Source organism: Populus trichocarpa, chromosome 18 (genome assembly GCF_000002775.5).
Source record: "Populus trichocarpa isolate Nisqually-1 chromosome 18, P.trichocarpa_v4.1, whole genome shotgun sequence".
Taxonomy (NCBI): Eukaryota; Viridiplantae; Streptophyta; class Magnoliopsida; order Malpighiales; family Salicaceae; genus Populus; species Populus trichocarpa.
Genome location: NC_037302.2, coordinates 3,929,591 through 3,952,267, shown reverse-complemented (window position 1 = coordinate 3,952,267; position 22,677 = coordinate 3,929,591). Strand labels below are relative to the sequence as shown.

Here is a 22,677-nt window from a genome sequence, read left to right as displayed (position 1 = left end):
CTTTCTAGCAAACAAATGGGGCCTTAGTTGTCGTATCTGTCCTGGAGATGATTCAGAAAAGTGCCTGCCTAGAATATTAAATTATCGAATCAACTCATTAATTACCTATTTAACATGAATTAATTACTTTAATTTAAAAATATTTTTTTATGAGAAAAATATTTTTTTAATATTGTTGAGTAGGCTTGATTTTTTTTTTTTTGTAATCAATAGGCAATTTTAATTCTATAAACTAAAAATACAAATAAAAAATTTTACTTTATATCTAAGTTGTTTTGATTGTTTGGTTACTTCTTCAGTTGAACTACTGTTTGTATGAAGTGAATTTAATCAAATTGATACTTGTGCAATTTTATAATACAAATTTGAAATTTCATGAGTAGATCTAAGACTAAATCAAGAATTAGAATTAGTTAATTGAGAACTCAAGATTTCACCCCAGCTAACTTAAAACTCTAATCTTAAGAATTCGAAGTTTTCTTAATTAAGACAGACATAAAAGAACTTACATTAAATAATTGGCGACAACAGTGGGAGTGTCAAGTTAATACTTTAGAATTATGACACCTAAAAAATTAAAATCACTAAGAAGTTTAGAAAAGAAAGATGAGTTAATTAATGTTCATGTTGGAACATAACATGAAATACCAACTTTTCAAGAAATAAAGTCATAAAAGAAAAATAAGAGAGACATAAAATAGATGCATTAGAAGAGATGCATGTCTTGATTGAAGATTAGATGAAACTAATAAAATCATTGATGAGAAATATTGATGCCTTGTTGAAGAAATGTTGGAAAGACATAAGACAAGAATAAAAATTTGTGATGACTGTTACAACAGTAAATGATAGATCAATTTATACTGTATTAGAGTCCAATGTTAGAGAAAGTCATGCTTGTGAAAGGAATTTAGCAAGAAGCTTTGAAAGGAATTTAGAAGGAAGTTTTGAAAAACTATATAATTTCAATAAAGTTTTTTGTCAAGAAGTTATTAAAACACTCGAAGATGTTAATAGTAAGTTAGACGCCAACATAAGAAGTGTAAATGATGAAATAATATTTGACTTTAACCATTTGATGATGGAAACAATTAACAAGATATCTAAACAAGTGGTAATTGAAGCAAAAAATCACATTGATGAGAAAGAGGTTAAAGAATCAAACTTTAGGAAAACAGATCCTAAGTTAGTTGGTAAAAAAACTAATTTGGCCAAAGTAGTTCAACTTAAAAAGTAGTTTCACATCCAAACCTAGAGTAAATTTAGGAAAACCTGTAGTCGTGGAAGAAGCGAGAAGTAATTCAAAAGCAAGGATTATGGGCGTAAAATTGATACCAAGCGATCCAAAGTTTAATACCCTACTAGATATGATTGATCCAGAATATATTTTAGAGGTAGTTGAATAAGCTTATAGTCCAAGGGTTTAACAAATCCATAAACCAACTTATATGAGACCTTATCCAGAATACATAGATAGAATGTACCCTTATCCCACCCCACCACACCAATTTTAGATTCTTAGACTTTACATTATTCAATGGTCAATAGTCAATATATGTCATAGAACACGTAGTTATATTCATCTTCCAATATAGAGAAACTACTAATTCTGAATTTTTAAAGTTAAGATTGTTTTCAAATTCATTTATAAGAAGTGTACTCACTTGGTATATAATTTTACCACTAAACTTTGTTTAGAATTGGAATGACATGCAAACTATATTCCGGGCACATTTTTTCTAGGACAGAACTAGAGTTTGTGTTAATAGACTTTGTAAAATTGAAACAATACCCTAGAGTGACTATGAAGTAGTATTTAGATAGATTCATGAAGGCTAGAGGAAAGTGTTGGTCTAGGATTCCTGAAAAGGAATTTGTAACAATTGCACAACAAGGTCTGGAATGAGAATTAAGAAATAAATTCAAAGGGATGAAGTTTAAGGATATATATGAGTTAGGGGTAAGAGCTTCTAGGTATGACAGTTTATTGAGAGAAGAAGTAAATAAAAAAATCCCAATTTATAGAACTTATTATCAAGAAACAATAGACATGGATGTTGTAGAGTTCATAAAAGGTGAGCCATAGTTTGCGATGCATAAACAAAAAAGAATGGTAAAGTTTTAATATCTTTGAGGTCAAATGAAGAAGTCATTATTCATTTGACATAAATCAAGTTGATGCTATCTTTAATTGGTTGTTAGCAAATAAAATGATTAAAATTAAAAGGAAACATAAACAAGTGACTGATGAAGAATTGAAAAGGAAGAATTATTGTAAATGACATGGGGTGATTGGCCATTCCATAAAGAATTGTGTAATATTTAGAAATGTAATCCATAATTTAACAGAATCAAAGCATGTTAAGTTTCCTAACAAAAATGAAATAATGAGAATTGATAAGAATCATCTTCCTTTAGTCAATACACTGTTAGTTAATATGACAACCATTGCTAATGATATTTTATTATCATAGGGTGTTACCTTTCTGGTTGTTGTAGCAAATGAGTTGTTTGATGCTTTAGAAGCAAATTAAATACTTAGATTTACAGCAGCAGAACAAATCACAAGACACTAAAGGATTGTGTAGATGACATATGACTATAAGCCATACTACTGACAAATATACAAACTTTAGGATATTAGTTAAAGGAAGAGTAATGAAAGGTGTGATAAACCTTAATAAGGAACAAATGCAAATTCTAAAGTTGATAGACTTTAGTGGGCTCTTGAAATCCAGAGGGATGTAAGAAAGACGACTAATACCAGTGTAGAGGTTGAATGTGGATGGGATGACTTATCTAGAAGCAACCCCAATAAAAAAATATGGTAACATATGCAACTCTTTTAGTATATATTTACCCCAAAACTCTGATTCTTCTTTCATGGTTGAACTATAATTATTGCATATGGTTTTTCGAACTTTTACATTGAAAAAGGGAGAAGGAGAGAGAAAACAATTGATTGACGAGATTCATTAATAAAAAGTTAAATTTAATATCAATGTATTTCTATTGAATAAAGGAGTGACATTGAGGTGTGTTCTAGGATTCTATTTTGCTGGAAAAAAAAAAGTAAATCGAGGTTTAGAGATTGACATTCTCTTCAATTTAATTTAGTGTTTTTAATGGATTTAAAGGTGTTTTGAGTTGATAAATTAGTTTATTGAGGTTATAAGAGTTTTATTAGGATTTTTAGGTGTAAATAGATTGAAAAATGGATTTTGGATCCAATAAAACCTTAGCTCGATTTTCTAGCCAGCTATTCAATGGCTTCAATATACAAAAGAAAAGGACACATCATCAACTTTATTTTTTTAAAAAAAATAAAGGGTGTGCCGACCTTTAAAAAATCAAGTGCAAGTACGCTAGCCTAGCCTTGTAAGCCCATACACACCGACCCTTCTTTCTGTTAGGCTTGGGATGCAAGGCCCATCTCTTTGGCCTTAATGACTAACCCTTTCTATTTTTTTTGTCATAATTGTTTTTTTGACTTTTCAAGAAAATGCACGGTAGGAAAAAGTCTTGGCATAATATTTAAATTATTGTTCAATTATTTCATGGTTCTTAAATAGTATTATAGGTTTTTATGAGAATGTTAATAATTTTTTTCTGATTATTATGTACCTAATAAGCAAAAATAAAAAATGAAATATTTCTCATGTGTGTGTGTATATATATATATATATTATTTTTAATGGATTTTTATATTATTTTATCACATTTATTAATTGGTGACAATGTCTTAGTATTTTTTTAAGAAAAAAACTTTTAAAATTATGATAGATTAAAAAAAAAAACAAAATCAATGCTTACAATAAAAAAATGATTCCACTCAAACAATCAAGAGATGCATAAGAAAATGAAATTTACATTGAAGTGCATTTTTACTTGATAGTTATATTCATTGTATTTTTTGCATATGTCTATTTTCATAGTCGTTTAATTAAATAAAAAATAAATTCTAAAAATAATGTTATAAAGCCTAATTAAAGTCATGATCTAGATCACAAGTTGGGCAGGTTAAATCAAGTCAATTCAAAATATTATTATTTAATTTTTTTTTAAAACTCTAGAGGCAACGATGGGTTATAATGTTAACCCGACATGTTTGACCAAGTTACTTAATATTATCCAAAAATTTCCTAATGCATATTATAACTAGTTATCTAAACAACTAAAACACTAAGAGTTGGTTTTATTATTCATATGAATAATGAAGCAGGGTAATATATAATTTTTGATATTTTTATATAAAATGCTTGTGATGGCGGCATCAGTTGAGGCACGCAAGGGGCAACTCTAAGGTCGTAGGTTCGAGCCTCTACAGGCACACATTTTTCTTAAAATAAATATAGATGACCTGTCGTCTGTGTTTTTTTTTTAAAGGAATAGATGACATGTCGTTCATCCCTTATATAAAGTAAAACAAATAGCTAGGCACGCAGACCTCCCTCAAGCCCACGCGTCTAGCTCTTTAGGTCAAGGCTAAGCTTTTTTTTCCCTGCCTATTTTGTTTTTTTGGTTTTTTTATAAATTTTTTTCTTTCTAGTCCATCAAGTGAAGCTTTTATTCAATTTTATCCTTCATGCTAGATTTTTTTTCCCTAGTTATTTTTTTTTGGGCTTTTTTTTTTTCAAGTTTATCATTTAGAGTGAGGCTTTTATTTAATTTTATCCTTTAGTTGATGGTAAATAACTTTTTGTATTTTCTTATCATGTGATGAAATTAAAAAAAAAAAGACTAAATAGAGTTCAAAACTCGGATCACGGGTTGAGTAAATACTAATAAGAGAGTAGGGTTGGGATTTATGGGCAATTTAAACACATATAAAAAAAATCTTGATTTTTTTAAATGAAAAATAAAAAAAAGAGGCTAGGTGTCGCCGAATCTCGAAAGCCAAGCCTCTAACGAACCCAATTTGAAAGGGCTCGTGCACGAGCCCTTTTTTTTTAAAAAAATATCAATTTGCCTTAATATTTTTTGAAAATTGTTTTTCCAAACAACATTTTATCCACCCCAATATTTTTTAAAAATATATTTTTCCAAACAACCTGTCATCTGGTTTTCCTTAGATTCTGGTCACTGTGGTGGGTGGAAAAACAAGGTCTATATGTTTTTTTTTTAATCTAAAATCATTTCAACCTATTTTTTTACCCAAAATTCTTAAAAAAGAAGCTTAAACACCTTGATAAACTCATAAATAGTCTTAAAAAAATGCACATAAAAAACCTAAAATCAAAAATCTTTTTGGGCTTAGATATGGTTTTTTTAAGTAGTTTCAATGTGAAAAAACACTTAAATGGAACTTCATTTATCAAATGAAGCCCTTTTACACCAAGATCGACTATTATGGTAACCCAAATCAGTGTCAACATTGATTTTCTTTTTTTACCGTCAAAATTCAATTCTCTCTCTCTCCCTCACAAACAAGGGACCATAGTTTTAAAACCCGGCTCGGCCCGGCGGGTCAACCCGGGACCCGGCTGACCCGGGGCCGGAACCGAGCCGGGTTTAAGGAAAAATCAACTAGGGATTTGGCCCGGAAAAACCAGGTCGACCCGAAGGGTTGATCCGGGACCCGTAAGACCCGGGTAAACCCAGATGAGACCCGACTTTTATATATATAATTAAAACGTCACCGTTCAGATAGAAAACCCAAACTCTTCAATCTGCAAAGCCATCAATTGCAAAAAAAGAGAAGATAATTGCAATGGGGAGAGAGATGCATGTCGGGTGGTGGTGGCAGACGCCATGGGATGGTTGGATGGATGTGTTTGTGTTGCAGGGAGAGTTTGTTGAGCGGTTGTTTAGAGGGGGGGTCAGATCTTGTGGTGATGGCGGCGATCCAGTTTTGATTGGTGCAGACATGGGTGTGGGTTAAGGGTTTTTATGGTGAAAATCAGCGCATGTTTGCAAAGAAAGGGTTTTGAGGGTGAAGAGGGGAAGATTAGAGAGAAAAACACAACAAACCCACTGGTGTTTTTGTGGTCTGGAACAAAAACAAAAAACTGTAAAAGAAAGTACAATACTGTCAATACACACATAAAAAGGTTGAAATAAGTGGGGGGGAGAATCTCGCTTTTTCTTTGTGGCTTGGTTCATCGATGCTTTCACCCCAGCAACATAACCGCCATGTGTGATCTGGAGTCCTGTTGGCATGGTAGTTGAAGAAGAAGAAGACGTAGAGAGCTGGGGAAGCAAAAAAGTGAAGTTGTACTCTACAAAAGCGAATCCATCATTGAAAATTCAAAATAGAGAAGGGAATGCTGGATTTTTCTTCCTTTATCTCTCTAGCTTTTTGTAGTTAAGCTTAGAATTTATTTTTCTATTTGCGTGTTGTGTAAATCATAAATAAAACAAGGATCTTAAATTCTAATATCTTTTCTTGTTTTTTTTTATTATTATTTTGGGTTGATCCGGGTTGACCCGAGTCAACCCATCTAACCCGTGACCCGATCATTATACCGGGTCGATCATCGGGTCGGGTTTAAAAACTATGCAAGGGACTATAAAACAACACAAACAATTTTTTATACCAAAATTGAATTGTAAAATTATTAAGGGCTAAGTAGATATAATTTGTAAAGTTTAAGGGTTAAAGTAATTTTTTATAATAACTTTAAAAGTATCACCTATTTATGATATTATTTATACTTTAATCAATTATTTTTTAATTTTATTCTTGATTCAATTATTTTTTAATTTAGTCCGACACAATTAAAAAAAAGAAAGAAGAAGAAGCTAACAGTGCAAATATATACAATCATCAACCCACGTCTTTTTGTGATTTTACCATTGACAAGATGCAAAAAATTGTCTCAGCAACATCAACGGTATTACGTAAGGTGGACAAAGCTAAAATGTTTTATTTGGAAGATTAACAGGATGATTATTTTTTGTTTAGTTTGGTTTTTATTAAAAAAAATAATTAAATTAGTTTTTTTTTTTTAAAACCCAAAACTGGTTCAAACCGATCGGTTTTGGTTTGGTTATTTTGGAAAAAAACCGGCTCAAACCGGTTTGGTACGGTTTTTCTGGTTTGGCTCGGTTTTTTTCCGGTTTTGGCTCGGGTTTTTCTGGTTTGGCTTAGCTTTGTTTTGGTTTTTTTTACGGTTTGGGTTCAGTTCGGTTTAATTTTTTTCAGTTTCAGACTTATAAAACCGAAATTGAACTGGTTAGTTTTTTAAAAATTCTAATCGTTTTAATCAGTTTTTTTTACTGTTTAATTTTTTAATTAATTTTTTCAATTTAATCAGTTTTTGAAATTTTTTACTTACCTTGATATTGACTGATGCAGCCCGTGAGTGAGAATTCAAGTAGGGATGTTGGCAATGGCTAATGGCAGATCCGTTGAAAAAGGTCAGTCAAGTTAGCAGCAACAGCCAACCAATATGTATGGCCTATTGGCTAGCCCTTTAGAAATTTTATTTTGAATTTCGAGCTCGACCGCCTGATGGGTTGGTTAGGTACAAAACACCTCACGAGGTTTGAATTAAAAACTCTTCTGACTAAAGTTCTTTTATTTTTTAATAGTTTTCCATTATTTTCAGATTTTGCAATAAACTTACGTTTGGAATTTACAAAGAGGTTAATCATTACCTCCTAATTGGTGTTTTCAGAAGATAAATTTTATCCTGCGAGCTATCTCTCCCTCTCTCTCTCTCTCTCGAAGTACACACCAATTTAAAATATTTCCTCTTTCTTGTCACTAACACCTTTCAATCTATGAATATACTAATTTGTTGAAGCTTTTTAAAAAAGAATTCTTAGTTTTTGCAATGTTTTCTTTTATTCTTGTTTTTGTTTTTTAATTACCAGCTTAAATATTAATAGATGCCCAAACTTTAAATTTTGATAAATTATTTAAATTTAAATTTTGATAAATTTTAACTTATTATATAAATTTTGTTCGGTTTCGGTTTTATAAACCTGAAACTAAAAAAACCGAACCGAACCCAAACCAGAAAAAAACCAAGCCAAACAAAAAAAACCGAGTTAAACCGGTTTGAACAGGTTTTTATCAAAAAAACCGAACTGAACCGAAACCGTTCGGTTTGAACCGGTTTCGGTTAAAAAAAAATATTTCGATTTGGTTACTTTTTTTTTTAATAAAAACCGAACCGAACCAAAAATAATCACCCCTAATTATAATTACCACGAGTTTCGAAGTAAAGAGAAACACCATTATCCTTTTTAATTGGAATTGCAGTTACTAAGTGATTAAATTGTCCTGCTGATTGGAAATGATTAGGTCTTATATTTTATCAGTTTAAACCGTTTTAAGTAATTTCAAAATAAAGTTAAGTTAAATGAACATTAACAACATTTAATTACAAGACACTGCATAGTAACTAGCTATATTATTATTATTATAAAAAGAAACAATGTTTTATTTTAGCAAGTGATTTTGTAAATGTTTTTTAATTTTTTCATGTTTATGCATTTTATTTTTGCAATTTTTTTTTTAAATTCTAATTTTTTTTTGCACTTGACCTACTTATTACTTTTTTCTGGGCAAGCATTTATTATAGACATGGTTTATGCTTTTATTTTTTAAAATTCTATTTTTTTTCAATTTGCACTTGACCTTCTTATTATTATTTTTTTTAATCTTTGCACTTAACTTACTTATCACTTTACACTTGTGTCATTTATCACCTATCTTCTTTCTTCTTCTTTTTTTTTTTCTTCTTATGTTGCAAATTCTTTTTCTATACACTTGGCATATATATTTGTTTTACATGTGGCTTACTTGCCACCATATTTTCCCTACCTTTATTCTTATCTTCATTCATGTATATAGATGATTTCTACATGTTTGTATATAGTAGATTTTGTAATTCTAATCTAAGAAAGACTTTTGCTCTTTTTTTTTTTGTGTGATTTATAAATAAAAATTTACTAATTCAGAACAACTTTTCACTTAATCCCTCCACTATGGAAGTCATTATAGGTACAATGACTAGACAAAGTGATACAAATAGAAATGACACAAAAAAATAGTTAACACAAACAACACAAAATTTCTGTGTCAAATAGGTTATCATACAAAAATTCTAATTCAAAATTTTACTACTGAATATTTTCTCTTCAAGTATTCTGCTAAGATACAAGCTTAAAAATGCTATTTATAATTGTCATAGGTCTATCTTGAAGAGTAAAAAAATCCTTATAAATAATAATAGTTATTATAGTGATTCCTAAACTAAATAGAAAATAAAGTCACCAAGTACAATATTTGATTTTCTAAACTAAATAGAAAAAAATAAAACGTCATGTAGGAAAATATTTCTTGCACCATTCTTCTTAGATTGAAAAGAACTTATCCTTAAGTTCAAATTGTTATTATCTTGATCTCGTGGATATCTAATCAAAACTCTCCATTTCCAAAAGAAAATATTTTCTCTCTTTGTTTAAGGTGTATAACAATTCTAAATAACAACTTTATAGTTTTCTATCAACATATGTTATATCCATACAACACTTGAATAAATTTACATTTTTTATATTAATAAATTTGTAATTAAAATAATCAACATAGCCTAAATTAATGGTTTCTTTTTGTCGAGCATATTTAATGTCTTCTTTACAATTAACCTCTAACTCTTTAACGATGACACCATGAATGATATTATCACTCTCACTCCAATCATTGTTTATGTTATTATCATCATCATCAAAATAAACATCATGAATTGGTGGTTGATTTCAATCCATAAAAGAATTATAAGCATAAAAATTTTAGTTTCAATATGTTTTTAAAACTGATTATAGATCCATTATCACTCTTCTTATAATCTTTCAAGTTTTTCATTTTCACCAACTAACGGATCAATTCTGTATTCTATTACCAGTTTCTTAACATCTCTTTCTTGAGGAAGAACCTCCCCATTCCCTACCATACAAGCACGTCATGCTTTGCATCTTCTGTAAGCCATGATTATTCTAGCATAAAGCATTATTCACGGGGAATTGTTGGTTTCTGATTTCAATTTATATTGAAGAAAATAACACAAGAAAGATAATAAATATAAGCAATACACAATTCAATTGAATAAGGTTACCACATAAAAACTCTAATTCAAGATTTGTTTTACTAAATATTAGTCTACTGAAATACAAGATAAACAACACTATTTATACTAGTCCTAGGTCTATTTTGAAGAGGAGAAAATTCCTAATAAATAATTATAGAGTTATTATAGGTATTTCTAAACTAAATAGAAAAAATATAATTACTAAGCACAATATTTGATTTCCTAAACTAAATATAAAAAACAATAAAACACCATAAAGTAAAAATATTTTTCAGAACTAAATAGAAAAAACAAAACCACCATAAAGAAAATTAATTCATGCACCACAAAGTTCACTTTGGTACCTATAGTTGTATTTTTGTCAATTTGGTCCCTAAAATTTTATGCTTTTATATTTTATTTTAGTCTTCAAACTTTATTTTCATTACTTTTTAGTTCCCAACTTCTGAAAGATGATAAAGAGTCACCAAAAAAACAGAGATGAAAGTGAAAGAATTTGGCCGACAATATTTGGTTATGAAAATGACCAATCTTGGTATCAATAGGTTAGCTTGGAAAGTGGAGTTCAATGGTAATGGTTTAACTCATCAACCATGCCTGAAAAAGCATAAAACTTGGAAATAAGTTTTAGATTTAGTTTGATTTTTTTTTATTTTTGTAGTGACTTTAAGGTGTTTAGGAGTTAGAAATGAGGTAATTGTTGAACACTAAGTGTTTTGCACTAATTCAAAGCTAAAGTTTTGTATTGAAAACGTGACAGTGAAGCTAAAGCTTTGTAACAACAAACGTGGAAGTGCAACTCTATATATTTCATTAAGAAGAGTTCAACTTAAATAGAAATACAAATAATAGATAAGTAGAAAAATATGCAGCATCTATCCCATGACTAACTGTCACCTAGTCAGCTGGGATTTTCCTAAGGAATAGGTAAACAATTGACTGGTTCCTGGTAAATAGGAACTTATTCAAATACAGAGTAAATCAAATAACAAATAAACAATAAACATTTAACACCCTCCCTTAAACTGATTTCTGCAAAAAACAGTTTAAGATGGTACTACTATGGAGGTTTCATCATAGCAGTTTTATTAAACAAACAACATAGCTGCTGTCATCAATTTCCTTGCTCAAGAACCTGAAACGAACACATTCCAAGTAAATTACGCAGTTTTTCAAATGCATCCAATTTCAGTGCCTTTGTCATGATGTCTGCGATTTGATCTTCACTTCGGCAGTAAACCAATTCGATGGTCCCTTCATTTGAAAGATCACGAAGGAAATGATATCGCACATCTATGTGCTTGCTTCTCCCGTGAAGGACTGGATTTTTAGAAAGCTTGATTGTTAAGCTGCTGTCACAGTGAATTATTGTAGGATCATGTTGCTGAACATGCAGATCATCAAGAATTCTTCTCAGCCATATGGCTTGACATGCTGATGTTGCTGCGGCTATGAACTCTGCTTCGGTTGTGGATAGAGTAACCACCTGTTGTTTTCTTGAAGACCAAGACACAGCACCTGAATTCATCATGAACACGCTTCCTGAAGTGCTTCTCCTGTCGTCTAAATCACCTGCGTAATTACTGTCAGCATAGCCAATGAGTCTTGAAGCTTCTCTTTTCTTATAGTGTATACCAAAATCAATTGTTCCCTGTAAATAACGAAACACTCTCTTCGCAGCTTGGGAATGCAGACTTGTTGGTGACTCCATGTACCTGCTAAGAAGACTCACTGCACACATAACATCCGGCCTAGTAGCCGTTAAGTACATTAAGCTCCCAACCATTTGTTTGTAATAGGTGCTGTCGATTCTTTGTCCATCAAGATCCTTATGTAGCTTCAGTCCTGGTTCAATTGGATTCTTGACTGGATTGCAATTTTGATAATGAAATCTTTCCAAGATCTCTTTTGCATATTTCTTCTGCGTAATGAAGATTCCAGTTGTTGATTGCATGACTTCAATTCCAAGAAAATAACGCATCATACCCAAATCAGTCATCTCAAATTCAGCTTTCATGGAGTCTTTGAATTCTTGAAGCAAAATCCCATCATTCCCAGTGTAAATAAGATTATCCACGTATAAACACACAAACAGGAATTTACCTCCACCTGCAGTTTTAACAAATAAAGTGTGTTCATGTGGGCATTTTCTGAAACCTGCCTTAGTGAAGAACGCATCTATACGACTGTACCAAGCTCTAGGAGCTTGTTTCAGTCCGTATAAAGCTTTGTTCAATTTGTAAACCTGCTCCTCATATCCTTGCTTCACATATCCAGAAGGCTGATCAACATAAACTTGCTCTTCCAAGTCCCCATTCAGGAAAGCAGACTTTACGTCCATCTGAAAAATAGGCCAAGTGTGCTGTGCTGCCAATGAAATTACAAGACGAATGGTATCATGCCTGACTACTGGGGCAAATACCTTATCATAATCGATGCCATGCTGCTGTTTGTAACCCTTTACCACTAGACGAGCCTTGTGCTTGTCAATCTCCCCATTCTCATTTAACTTGGTCTTATAGACCCACTTTACGCCAATAGTTTTCTGTCCTCTTGGAAGATCTACAAGTTCCCAAGTGTTATTTTTGTTGATGGCATGAATCTCTGTATCCATAGCTCTTCTCCATTTGTCTTCTTTTACTGCATCTTCGAATTTTATAGGATCAGAACCTGCAAATAAAGCAAACTGAGCAAAGGTATCTTCATCAGAAAATTCATTTCCATTGACATAGTCATTCATCCATGCAGGAGCTGTTCTTTGCCGTTGAGGTATGTTGGATGTCCCTTCACCATGTGGAACAATGGTTCCTTCATGTGGAATAGAAACTTGCAGCTGCTCTTCTGTGTGAATTTCACATTCAGGTGGCTGAATGTGAGACTCAATTTTGCGATCACCAATAAAACCCTCTTCTGTTCCGTAGCTTGCATCTTCATACAGGTCAGAATCTTGAAACAGATTTGCATCTGTTTTATTCCAATCCTATGTGTTTTCTTCATCGAACTGAACATCACGACTGATGACTATGTTTCTGGTGATTGGATTATAAAGCTTGTAAGCTTTTGATTCCTCACTAACTCCAAGAAATACACACTTTACTGCCTTGTCATCCAGCTTTGTTCTTTTGGCATCTGGAACATGTGCATATGCTATGCACCCAAAGATTCTGAAGTGATCAACCATAGGCTTAGATCCACACCAGGCTTCTGTTGGTGTAATATTCTTTACAGCAAACGTAGGGCAACGATTCAATATATGAACACTCCATTTAACTGCTTCAGGCCAGAAACTCTTCGGCATTTTTCCCTTCAGTAACATACTACGAACCATGTTCATAATTGTACGATTTCTTCGTTCCGCCACCCCATTCTGTTGTGGTGAATATGCTGCTGTAAGTTGCCTTTGTATTCCATGCATTTCACAGAAATTTGCAAATTCATGTGAAGTAAATTCACCACCACGGTCTGTTCGAAGGATTTTAATGGGATTACCACATTCCTTTTCACTATGAGCTTTAAACTTCTTGAACACAGTAAAAGCTTCAGACTTATCTTGCAAGAAGTAAACCCATGTCTTTCGACTGCAATCATTTATAAAGGAGATAAAATACCTCTTGTTGCCATTTGAGGTTGGATTAATTGGTCCACAGATGTTCGAGTGAACCAAATGAAGAGTTTGTTCAGCTCGCCAAGCTTTTCCTTTTGGAAAGGAATCTCGAGGTTGTTTCCCTACAACACATTCCTCACATAATTCAGTAGGACAAGTGATCTTAGGAAGCCCAGTCACCATGTTTTTCTCTTGCAGTGCCTTCAAGCCATCGAAATTTAGATGCCCATAACGAAAATGCCATAACCAAGTTGAGTCATGCATTTTCGTGGAAAAACATGTTTGAATTTGATCCTGCATGTATAATGGAAACATGCGATTGCTTGTCATTCTTGCTTTAGCAATTACTCCCTTCTCTGGATGATGTATTTTGCAACAACCTGCTGTAATGATTATTGTATATCCCTTCTCTTGCAATTGTCCCATACTAATCAGATTACTCTTCAATTCTGGAATGTAGAAGACACTGGATATTGTCTGCACTGTGTTATCTTTTGCATAAAATCTCACATTTCCCTTTCCCATAACAGTAATGAACATGCCATTCCCAAGCTTTACTGTATCTTTGTAATTTTCATTCAAACAAGAAAATAATTCCTTGTTTCCACACATGTGGTTACTGCACCCTGAATCCAAATACCATTTGTCTGATTTGGATTCTTCTTCTTCAAGAAATGCCATTAAAAGCATTTCTTCTTCGGCTTCAGCTTCTACAAGATTCACCTTCTCCTCTTTATCTGTGCATTCATATTGATAATGGCCATACCTGTGGCAATTATAGCATTGAACTCATGATTTGTCAAATGGTTTTTGATCATAACCACGACCTCTTCCACCACGGCCTGTACCTCCTCTGCCCCAGCTGCGACCTCTTCCATATCCCCTTGAAGGTACTCCACCATTCATTGATACTTTCAGAACTTGTTCCTCAGGAATAATGCTCACCATCCGCTGCTCATGCAATAGCAATGAGCTTTGTAGCTCATCAATCGAAAGTTCTTTAATGTTGTGTGATTCTTCAATGGAGCAGACTACATAGTTAAACTTTGCAGACATTGATCGAAGAATCTTCTCAATTATCGTTACATCCTCCATTTTATCACCATGTATTCACATTCTATTTGCAATTGCAAGAGTGCGTGAAAAATAGCCATCGACTGACTCTCCAGTATTCATGTGAAGAATTTCAAACTCTTTGCGAAGAGTTTGAAGCTGCGCCCTCTTCACTCTTGTTGACCCTTAATACTTCTTCTTCATTGAGTCCCAAATCTGCTTGGATGTGTTCTTGTGAAGAATGATCTCTAAAATCCCCCGATCAATTGCTTGGAACAAGTAATTTTTTGCTTTAAGATCCTTCAGTTTATGATCTTCAAGGATTTTGGTTTGTGCTTCTGTCAGCACACTTCCAACCGTTGGTTCATTGATCCCTTGTTCCACAAGACTCCAATACTCCTTTGACCTCAAGAAATTTTCCATCAACATACTCCAATGGTCATAATGACCATCAAAGCGTGGGATTGCAGGTTGCACGTAATTATTTTCTGATGCCATTTTCTTTGCTGCAGCAAAAGACACAAAACTCACTATCTCTCTTTTTCCCTGTGTTTCCCAGTGTTTCTCTCAATCTCACGATCTCTCTTCCCTGTGTTTCCCTTAACTTTCTGATTTGTCACACTCTAACACTCTCTGGCTCTGATACCACTTGTTGAACACTAAGTGTTCTGCACTAATTCAAAGCTAAAGTTTTGTATTGAAAACGTGACAGTGAAGCTAAAGCTTTGTAACAACAAACGTGGAAGTGCAACTCTATATATTTCATTAAGAAGAGTTCAACTTAAATAGGAATACAAATAATAGATAAGTAGAAAAATATGCAGCATCTATCCCATGACTAACTGTCACCTAGTCAGCTGGGATTTTCCTAAGTAATAGGTAAACAATTGACTGGTTCCTGGTAAATAGGAACTTATTCAAATACAGAGTAAATCAAATAACAAATAAACAATAAACATTTAACAGTAATTTAGGTTTTTAAGATGTTTTACAAGTGTTTTCTGGTTAAAATAAGCCAAAAATTAAGCTTTCAGAGGTAAAAAAACTCAATCTTGATTTTTCAGCCACCAAAAAATTATTGCAACGGATGACACATCGCCTGCTACAATTTTTTTTTGATATTGAGCAGAGAATGCGTCGTTCATTTAATATTTCTTTTTTTTTTTTCCGGAATAGTAATGCTGGTATACACACTATTATGGAAACTAAGCTTATTTTGTAACGACTTGAATATTTTTCCTCATGACAAATCATAGATTTAAAACTCGGCTCAGTGGGTTGACCTGGAACCTGGCTGACCCGAGGCTGGAACCAGGCCGGATTTATAAAAAAATAGAGGTAGTTAAAAATTCAGCTGACCTGACGGGTTAACCTGGTCAAAAATTCTGTTGCAACTCGTTGATAATTTTTGTTTATCAAAATAACATTGTTTTAATTTATTAAAAAAAATAAGATTAATCCGAATAATTCGATCAAAACCTATGATGAAGCCTGAATCGATCGACAACTGGACTGAGTTTAAAAACATTTAGAATTTGGAACGCATTGATGTGTGTGCGCGCCCGTCAGAAACACTGGTAAGTGATAACCCAGCTGTCCAGTGTCGATATAATCATCGCTAAAGAAAAATTTAGGGCTGGTCTCTGATTATCACTCTAATGGAGCAAGATCCACAGCCAAAATGGGAAGGCAAGGTCTCAGAAAGGCTACCAAAAGCCACAGCAGATCAAATATGGCCTCTCCTCAACGACTTCTTTAACCTCCACAAATGGTTTCCTAGCCTTGCCACCTGCTATGGCATCCATGGGACTAATGGTGAGCCAGGTTGCATAAGACACTGTGAGGGCTCCTCGATTCCGTCCACTGACACCAATACAGATGGCCACAGTCAGCCTGTTAGCTGGTCCTCTGAGAGATTAACAGTTGTTGATCATGTTGAACGTAGCTTGAGCTATGAGATAGTTGACAGCAATATTGGGTTCAAGTCATATGTTTCAACGGTCAAGGTTGTCCCACAAGGTGATGATGGTCAAGATGGGTGTGTGATCGAATGGTCATTCAATGTTGATCCAGTGGCAGGGTTGGTATTGGATGAGCTGGTGAGAAAGTATAAAGTGGGACTGCAGCAAATGGCCGAGAGACTGGAGGATGCAGTTAAAGGTTTGAGAAAAGTAGACTTCCTTTTCTTGTTTTATATGTTTGCTGCAGCTCTCGATTATTTTTACAGCTTATAGCCTGAGATTTTTATTAAGATACATTTTATTATCATATACTGTAATGTCCAAAATATAAATAAAAACAAAATGGATTTGAAAAGTCAATGATGCCCTTGTGTGCATTATTATGGTATTAATGGTTCATGCACAATTAGACAATTCATGTGATTTGATTTGATATATGCAAAAAAAAAGAAGAAGAAGATTAGATTTGTACAGAGCCGAGAGCCGAAATATGAAGAGGGGAAGAAGGAGATAGAAGAAAGGAGAAAGGAGGTAGAAAGGGAAGAAGTGAAAATTGGAAATAATGGTTCTAAGATAAGATCTTGATGTTTTATGCTTAAATTTATTGGTTTGATTTTAGGGTTTGGATGATTTAAGAGGTTTAATAAATATTTAGGGTGTTAGTTTGGCTTAAAACGAACTAATTTGAAGAGTAGAATTATGAGCTTTCGAGGAACTTGTTGATTATCTTTGGATCTACAGTTTGGGAGACTGACAGATAAGGATTATAAAATCCTGATCAACTGGTCTACATGTTGGTCTTAATTGGTCAGCCGGTTGGTTTGTGGTGGCGTTGATCGGTTGGTTATTTTGGTCTGCCGATTGACCGAGTAGTGGGATTCGATCGGTTCTTTTAAGTTCGATTAACTTGGGACATGTTCAAGATCGATAGGGTGAATTAATATGGTTTTATAATTATGTTTTGGTTTCTAAGTTTAGAGTTGTAATATTTAATATGCATGTAATATAAATAATATATGTATGTTGATTATATGATGAGTATAATTGGTTGATTGTTGAATATTTGTATATGTTTCTTTATTTTCTAAATACTCATCCATTCTTTAATTTGCACTTGCATTCTATTGAATTAAATTTTATTCAATATGATATTTATTTGCTTTGATAACTATACAAGTATTTATTATGTCTTGATATCAGTGTACTTGTCAGAAACTTCATACTAACAGAAAGTAGTTAATCTATATGTACATAATAGTATGTATACCTAGTTGGTGAGAGAGACACCAACTTGTGACGACTGATCCTCTCATATTTATCTGACCTGTATTCCACTACAATGCTTAGTGTGTGTGTGTGTGTGTGGTGGTTTGTTTTAATTCTTAGACTTTTATTGTATCACAATTTATGGTCTATAACTTATAAATATCTATAATGTATATTAAATGTTATAATCTCATTGGGTTGGTTGAATTCACCCCTCATTTTTAATATTATTTTCAGGTTTTTAATTTTTATTAGCAGGTTGACTTTGTTGAGAGTTCCTGCTTCATCTTTTTGGTTGGTATGCCTTGCTTGCTTCCGCGAAGCTTTCTTTTTAGTTTCTTATTTGATGTCTTAGAGTGCATCACCATTACACTATTTTAGTTAAATATTAGATTTTGATATTGTAATAAGTATTATGGATTATTATTTGTTTTTGTTTTATTTTGAAGAACATTTGAAATTTTATGAAATATTGTGTATTTCGTACAATTTGATTTATGATATGTATGTATGTTCTGAGGCTAAGCATAGGCGAGTGTCCTTTTTAGCATCACTCCTGCGTTGCCGATTATGGATCTGAGATTCGAGTCACAACTTATACACTATATTTTGTTTTTTTTAATGTATTAAATCTCAAATTTTGACTTTTTAGGATAGTTGTATCTCCTTTTACAGACAACTAAATCTATATTTTGTTTGGTAGGCATCCATGTCAGTTTATCAACCAAACTAGTTGTAATTATTTTTTTTTAAAAAAATATATGATAATTAAAAATTGTTTAAGACAACCAAATCTATATGGATTGTGACCAGCTTTGGCTTTTTCTTAGACCCATTAGGGTCCTGTTTGGTATTGCGACGTGGCTAAGCTTTTTTTTTAAATATTATTTTTGCTTCAAATTATTTTTTTGTGTTTTTGAATTCTTTTGATATGTTGATGTCAAAAATAAATTTTAAAAAATTAGATAAAAATATTTTTTTGTTGTATTTGCAAGTAAAAAACATTTTGAAAAGCAATTGTTACAATAATGTCAAACACTACCTAGGATATGAAGAGGACAACAGACACCTTAATGATAAGTGTGTTTAGGACAGTTGTGTCCGTATGGTGTCAGCAGTAACATTTATTAAGTGTGTTAGCTTGTTAGGTTGTGCTGTTTTGCAAAAGTATTTTTATAATTAAAAATAATATTTTTTTTATTTTTTGACATCAGCATATTAAAATAATTGAAAAACACTTAAAAAAACAATAATTTGATGTTTTTCAAGTAAAGAAAATTAAAAATATTTTGAAAAGCAGCTTAAATCACAAAATAGAAACTTGTTCAATTTTTTTAAAATAAATATTTTGGTAAACAAATATTTTTTTTCTTTAGATTATGACTTCTAAGATTGGAATTGAATGAACAAAATAATCAGGACAACATAAAAAAAGTATTCATTGGAAGGAGATAGAAGTGAGCAAAAGAAATTTGAGGAAAAAGAAATAAAAAAAATCCTTTCTTTTTTCAATTCCTTCCAATTAAAAAAACCTCTTCTTTTTTATTTATTCTTTCATCCACCTTTCTTTCAACTAGTAGTGAACCTTTTCCTTGACGAGGATACTCTTAGTGGATTTTCACTCCTTACTATGTAGTTTTTTCGAGGGAAGCTTAATGTGATCCAATCAATACCAAAAGATTCGTTAGAGGTTCTAGTTAGTCTAGTGACAAAACTTAGGGGCTAAAATGTTCAAAGAGACTTTCAATGGACTTCTTGAAGACACATAGGTCAAGGTAGACTCCAAAAAGATATTAAATAATGAAGAACAAACCTCAATTAATTTAATTCATGTTCAAGAAGGGCGTGTTGGTGGGCACTCAAACATTACAAAAATATTGGAATAAGAAGATTTAAATTTGTCAATTTTTACTTTTAGTTGTTTTTGTCATAACTGGAGTTGCAAAAGAAATTCTAATACTATTCTAGTTACATTGGAAAGTAGATATTTATATCTTTCAAATGATATATGACATGCCTTCTAATTCATTAAGACAAGAGAAAATCATGCATTTGAACTTGAGCTTTGGTTATGCCAACAAATTATAAAAACAATTTTAGTCTTATTTAAATTAGTTGGACTATTGTTTTATTTATCTTTTAGTTATTATTAGAGCTTTTATTAAAATTTGAGTTCATTTGATTATTATTATTATTATTATTATTACTACTATTTTATTTAAGTTTATCCATATCCATTAGAGATATCCTAGTAGACTTATGATTCTTTTTATTATAAATACTATTTGTAGAGACTTTTGAAATTAGACTATTTTTAATTAAAAAAACCCTGACATTCTTGCTATCTTTAGTGTTGTTGAGTGATTTCCATAACAAGTTCTTGATTGAGCTTGCAAACTCTTTAAAGGATTGAACAACTTTGTTGTAATTTTATACTACTTGTCCGCGTCTCTTTATATGCATAGTGTGAGGCGATCATTGCGTATAACTTTGATTCTCTAAGGTAAGTTTTTGTTGGGTCACAAACCATTTGAATTTGATTTTAGCGTATTTTAGGAGGTGTTCGCATTAAAGATGATTCAAGATCTCACTATTAATATCTTTACCTAAAAAAAGTAATATTTCTCAATAAAGTTGATTGATTAGGATCAAATTCTATCATTTAAAAACTGTACATGCATTTTTAGATGCATATGGTTGATTAAAAATCATAAATAAAAAAAATCAATATGTAGATCAAAAACATTTCTTGAAAAATGAAGGAAAAACCCTTCGTTATTTGTCAAAATGGGATATTGATTTTTGTTTTCATGTATTTTGATGAACCATATGTATCAAAATGTGTATTTTCATTTCCTAAGAGATAGAATTTGATCATAATCAACCAATTTTATTGCTTTGAAAAGCAACTTAAATCACAAAATAAACACTTCTTTAATACTCACTTGAGATTACAATTTACCATAGGAAAATAGATAAATTGAGCAATTAGCACACAAAATAAAAATAAATGGCAAATTAACACATGATGAAAAAGTGTTGGTGAAATAGCATAATTTGAGGATGTCGCATTTCAGAATCGCGACACTTGATTAATGTTGTGATTGTGAACCATGACATTAATTATAATTTTTTCATGATTAAAAAATGCAACATCAAATCAAATGTCATGGTTCAGAACCACAACATATATTAGTATACCATTTAGAAAAACAACTAGACAATTCATAAAATGGTCAGACAATAGCCAAAATGATCTAACCATTTTGAGAAATGGTCGGACTGTTTTGGCTACTATCCAGTTTGAAAGATTTTTATGTTTTGAGCCTGTAAAAGCTTATAAAATCATAGTTTTTGTTAATCTAAAACTTAATTTACTTTATGATTCTAGAGAGTTAGAAAATTAATAATTTTAATAAATTTTGGACAGAGTTTCTTTTATATAGAAACTATATCCAAAACATTTTCCACTTAAAAAAACCTGTAAAAAATTATAATAACCCTAATAAACAAATTCTAACTAAACTCAACAAATTTTCACATTTTAAATCACAAGTAGCCCATAGGAATGCAAAAAAAAAAAAAAAACATATAAATGCAAAATAAATAAAAAACAATTCAATAGTACAATATCAAGTAATCCCAAAATATATTAACATAACTCATCTATCTATCTATCTATCTATCTATCTATCTATCTATCTATGTCGTCTACTAGATAATCTGGGCTCATTAGTACCACGATTGGATCTAGTTCCTGCACATGCCTAAGTGGCCTCGTCCTTTACTATGATATCATCAAGAGTTAATCTCTATCTAAAGGTATCAAGTCCAGTGCAACAAATATTTAACCACCAAGACACAATGATGTGAACTTCGCTTTCTTCATAAATATTACAAAGATAAGATGTAGTCTCTCGACCCTTCCGTAACATAAAACCAACCTAATATTAATAAAACATTAATGTTAAATTGAAAGAGCAATACATAAAACCCAACATTTAACAAATATTAATTATAAAAAGATTTGATTGCTTACGAGATTTTGAATCCACTAGGCATGTTGCTCGTACTACATGTATCCAGGTAGATGAACATGCTCGAGATCCAGAGTAAAGACCTGACGTGTGATACTCATGTACCAAATCATATACTCTTTATCTGTAATCACATGATGCATCTCTGTAAATATCTCATTTCTCCATTCATCCCATTGTGATAAATAAGCTCTATGTCGACTTAACCAGTCATATTCATTATTTTTACCTCGGACAAGTTATGGCATGCAATGCATCACTCGTGTCGATATTAACTGGAATGTGCTGTTTGTAGCTAAACTATTACATTACTCGGTTTGGGCAATGTAGCTCGATCATCTCAAAAAAATATCAACGGGACCATTGATGTCTATATGTCCATCTCGCTAGTACAAACAGCCGGAGCATCTACCAATCTTTTATCTGAATAAGGCATCCATATGACTTGTTGAATATAATTTGTTTAAATATTTAACAACAATAATTTGATGAATTGTAATTATTTATATTAAACTGATGATTGAAAAAAAATAATATTTTGATAGCATGTTTCCTATCTAGTTTGCTCCAATAAAATGCCAACACATGTGTTAGATTATTTTTAAATACTCTACCCACACACCACCTAACATTAAAAATATATCAGTTTAATTGTATTTTTTAAAGTTATAATTACACAATATAAATAAATATAATTGCAAAATAACATCACAATACCT

General features: G+C 31.8%; 1 protein-coding gene across 1 annotated transcript; it reads left to right on the top strand.

The window, feature by feature from the left end:
• The first annotated feature begins 16,247 nt into the window (after nt 1-16,247).
• On the top strand, nt 16,248-18,391 carry LOC7480429 (lachrymatory-factor synthase). The gene is made up of 2 exons (XM_024589546.2): nt 16,248-16,854; nt 18,159-18,391. Exons 1-2 carry the CDS (start codon nt 16,353-16,355, stop codon nt 18,164-18,166), a joined length of 510 nt encoding a protein of 169 aa, XP_024445314.1. The 5' UTR covers nt 16,248-16,352; the 3' UTR covers nt 18,167-18,391.
• Nucleotides 18,392-22,677: the final 4,286 nt, after the last annotated feature.